Source organism: Triticum urartu, chromosome 6A (genome assembly GCF_056163025.1).
Source record: "Triticum urartu cultivar PI428250 chromosome 6A, HENAU_Tu73, whole genome shotgun sequence".
NCBI lineage: Eukaryota > Viridiplantae > Streptophyta > Magnoliopsida > Poales > Poaceae > Triticum > Triticum urartu.
In genome coordinates, this window is record NC_141878.1 from 477,605,545 (window position 1) to 477,609,284 (window position 3,740).

The 3,740-nt window shown below is 43.6% G+C and overlaps 1 protein-coding gene across 1 annotated transcript; it reads left to right on the forward strand.

The window, feature by feature from the left end:
- Positions 1–1,375: 1,375 nt before the first annotated feature.
- LOC147965770 (uncharacterized) lies at positions 1,376–2,891 on the forward strand. The gene is made up of 3 exons (XM_087530598.1): positions 1,376–1,519; positions 1,960–2,236; positions 2,314–2,891. Exons 1-3 carry the CDS (start codon positions 1,376–1,378, stop codon positions 2,889–2,891), a joined length of 999 nt encoding a protein of 332 aa, XP_087386724.1.
- Positions 2,892–3,740: the final 849 nt, after the last annotated feature.

Consider the following 3,740-nt stretch of genomic DNA (forward strand, 5'->3'; position numbering starts at 1 on the left):
GATAATATAGCATGGAGCAATCAAAAAATTATAGATACGTTGGAGACGTATCAGCGCCCCGGTTTAATTGTGTGATTACACAGGGGACTTGAAATATCCTCAACGCCATATTAACATTCAACTAACATAGGCTGAAGTTAATGAGGCTGTCAAGAAAATATTGAATGAACCGGAGGCTGTTTGCAGCAAGGCAGAGCTAAGTCCTTTCTGCACCTTGAATAAACCGCCAGCTGTAAGAATCATATAACCTTTTGTTTTAGCTTGATTCTTTTTTAAATATTCTCTCAAAAAAATTGTCCATATTTGACAGGGTGATGATCCGTTCTGGAAGAAGAAGCCACAGGATAAACCGGCCAAGACACCTCGCCCCAAGACCAAGGTTACTAAAAGACCTGCCAAGAAGAAAAGCACTGAACCCTCTGAACCGAATGTTGATGATGACCCGGATAATCTGGACTCAGAGGTAGAACTTGACTCTCTTGGTTCGTTTTTCATACACCTCATTGACAATGATTATTATCAGGATGACGCTGAAGGCAGCCAAGCCGATGACGTAGAGGTAATTACTCTTTCCTCCGGTTCAGATACTCTGCCAACACAGAAAATCCGTCAAACAATCCGAAAAATAAGATTTGCTCACCCCCTAGCTCACTTGGACCCAAACTTTCTTTTGAAGAAGCAGCAACACGAAGCTCGCAGCACAACCCGGGATAGCGGCCAAGTAGTCACCTCAGCCGGTTTACCGAACACTCCGGTTCGGAAACGTCAATCTGAGGTTTCACACACTTCTGATACTTCTTATCCCAAGGCAGGTTATTTCCGACAACCTCTTAATTCATCCGATTCAAATTATCAGGGAACGCCTCATTCATCATCTAGTGAATCAACGGCCACACAACTCCCTCCTCTTAAGACTGTTCCTGGGTAACCACTTCAAACTTATTTTTTTGACGCTTTATACTTGCGTTTTATACTAACCTTTATATGTTTCCCTTTCAAAGCCAAGGCCAGACCCAGTAAGAAAGCTCGGGTAAATAAACCATCTGATGATAATGTGGTTATTGAACCAGAGAGAACTCCAGAACCGGAAGGAACAAATGCTGACGCCATGCTTGATGACCCACCACTTCAAGATCATGACTTTGTTGTTGAGCAAGTAGAAGTTGATGCAACAGGCCATGCTGATAAACCGACAAGCCCGGCCCGCACTGATGATAAACCGTCAAGTCCAGCTAAGGCTACTAATAAATCGTCAACTCCAGTGCAAGCTGCTGATGACAAGGAAGATGACATTATGATTACTGGCTTTGGCCACACCACTCCTGGCAATCTTGTTTCTTTATCAAAACATAGTGCCAAGGAAGAGCTTTCTGCTATGGGCAAAGGCAAGTGGAACACAGACTTGTCAAGCTACGCCCACCTCAACGCCCAAGAACTTCATTCTGGTTTTTTAAACCGTCTATACACAAGCCGCGACTATGAAGCCGGTTTAGTGAATCTGATGAAGGAGCGATATGAGGTAACTACATAACTGTTTCTCTCTTATGTCCAATTTCAAGTACCAACTCCAGTAGCCCCCAAGGGCCGATTTATGATGCCAATCTAAACCAGGACTTTGTAATATCTCAACTTTGCATGCTTAGCCTCCAAGGGCCGGTTGATCTTTTTAAGATGAACCGGTACTTTAGAATTGTAATCTTTTAACTTCCGCCTGTGTAGTCTCCAAGGGCCAGTTTATTTTTCCAAGCTGAACCGGGACTTCGACCAATGTTACTTTGAGCAAATGGACATTAGCCCCCAAGTGCCAAGAATAATACTTGTATTGCTCTTGGGACTTGTAAAAAATTTCTGATAATCAAGCAAATAGGCATTAGCCCCCAAGTGCCAAGAGTATAACTTGTTATGTGCTTGGTACTTCAAATATGTACTGCCAACTCATGATATGTCTGTCTCGTATAGGCTGAGTTGAGCAAAAAGGAGGCCCAAACCGCTGATCTCCAAGAAAATATTAAATCCCAGCAAGCAGAAACCTCCAAAGCCAAAGAGGAACTGACCAGCGCCTTAGAAGCCATGGAGAAGCTGAAAGAAACATTTAAGACGGAGCGGGCGGATTGGGGCATAGAGAAGACCGCGTTGCAAAAGAGAGCTGAGGATGCAGAAGCAGCCCTTAAACCGGTGGCTGAAGAGCTGGCCGGTTTAAAGCGACAGATAAATGCCATGACCGCTGCTGTGTTTGGTAAGTATCCTCACCTGAAGTTTTCAACATACATTATCTCATCAGTTACCAGTTTACTGATGCTCGCAATGACACAGGAACTCGCATTACCCATCTGGGCTCTGACATGCGGATGAAGCTGAAGGCTGCCTATACTCTTATAGAGCAGTTATATTCCGAAGCCCAACGGGACATTTGCACTGCTGCTCATAACAAACCGCCTCCAACTTTGATAAAGGAAACCCTTGAGAAGCTGTCAATGATGCCTGCCCAGTTGGACGAGTTAAAAAGATCAGCTGCAAGGTCAGGTGCGCTGGCTACGCTAATCCGGGTTAAGGCATGGATACCAGATCTTGACTCGTCGAATATAGGCAGCGGCTATCCTGGCATAAAGGAGGACGGTTTGGAGTTTAACAATGATGATCTTCGAAGGTTGACAAAGGAAATGCGCCCTTTAGCGAGCAAATTGGCTGAAGAAACAGATCTCTCTCACTATCAGCCGGTTTATGATTCTGATCATAAAAGACTTCTCGCGCCAACACATGATGTAGAAGATCTTATTCCGCCAATCCGTAAGCACACCTATGCCCCTGATGTTGAACCCTCCAACCTTATAAGTGATGAAGCTGTGTTCCAAGCCTTAACTGGAATCGATTTGGCAACCATTGACTTCTAGCCACTGGGTAGAGAGGAGGAGGATGCACCAGCACAAGACGATCCACAGCCTTCAAGTCAGCCTGGTGACGAGTCATGATCCGGAGGCCAGTTTAGCCTTCTGTGTACTGCCACACTTGCTGAAAACAATTATTCTTTTTGGGCATTAAAGCGCCTTGTAATAGGCTAGTTCAAAATACTTGGTCTGCTATGCCATCGCGCATATTTATGTTGCCTGATACTGTTAATCCATCATGCTTTAGGATATATTATGTTCATAATTCATAGCGGTGTTATGCAAACTGTTCCTGCATACAAGAAGTTGAAAGTGTCCTGGCAGTTTACAGCAGGACGGGTCATGATGCCCAAATATATAGCCGGGGTTTATAACCAAGGCTATACTTTGAAAATAATCAAAGATGAAAGAGATGATACATGTGATATTGAATCACACTGTTGGTTGACCAACTTTTTGTATAGTAAGAGTGATAACCTCAATCTTGAGTATTGATAACTCTTTCCATGTTTTGTCGGTTTATGATAAAACCGTACCGGGTTATAACAAACACCGGTTTATCCATATATAATGCTGGTGACTTGTAGTCGAAACTAGACCGGGTCAATAAACGCCGGATTATAACTGATCATGTACTTGCAACTTATCGTTGAAAGCCAACCTGGGTCAATAAACGCCGGTTTACCATAAGATATTATGAATCTCACCAAAGGAGAAAAAACTTGGCAAATAAAAACATAAAAAGAATATGCAAGGCTTTTCATGGGCTGCCAAGCCCAAAATCGAGGCTTTTCATGGGCTGCCAGGCCACTGAGTGAAACCATTTTTCGAAGCCTTTTAAGATGGACCTCACAT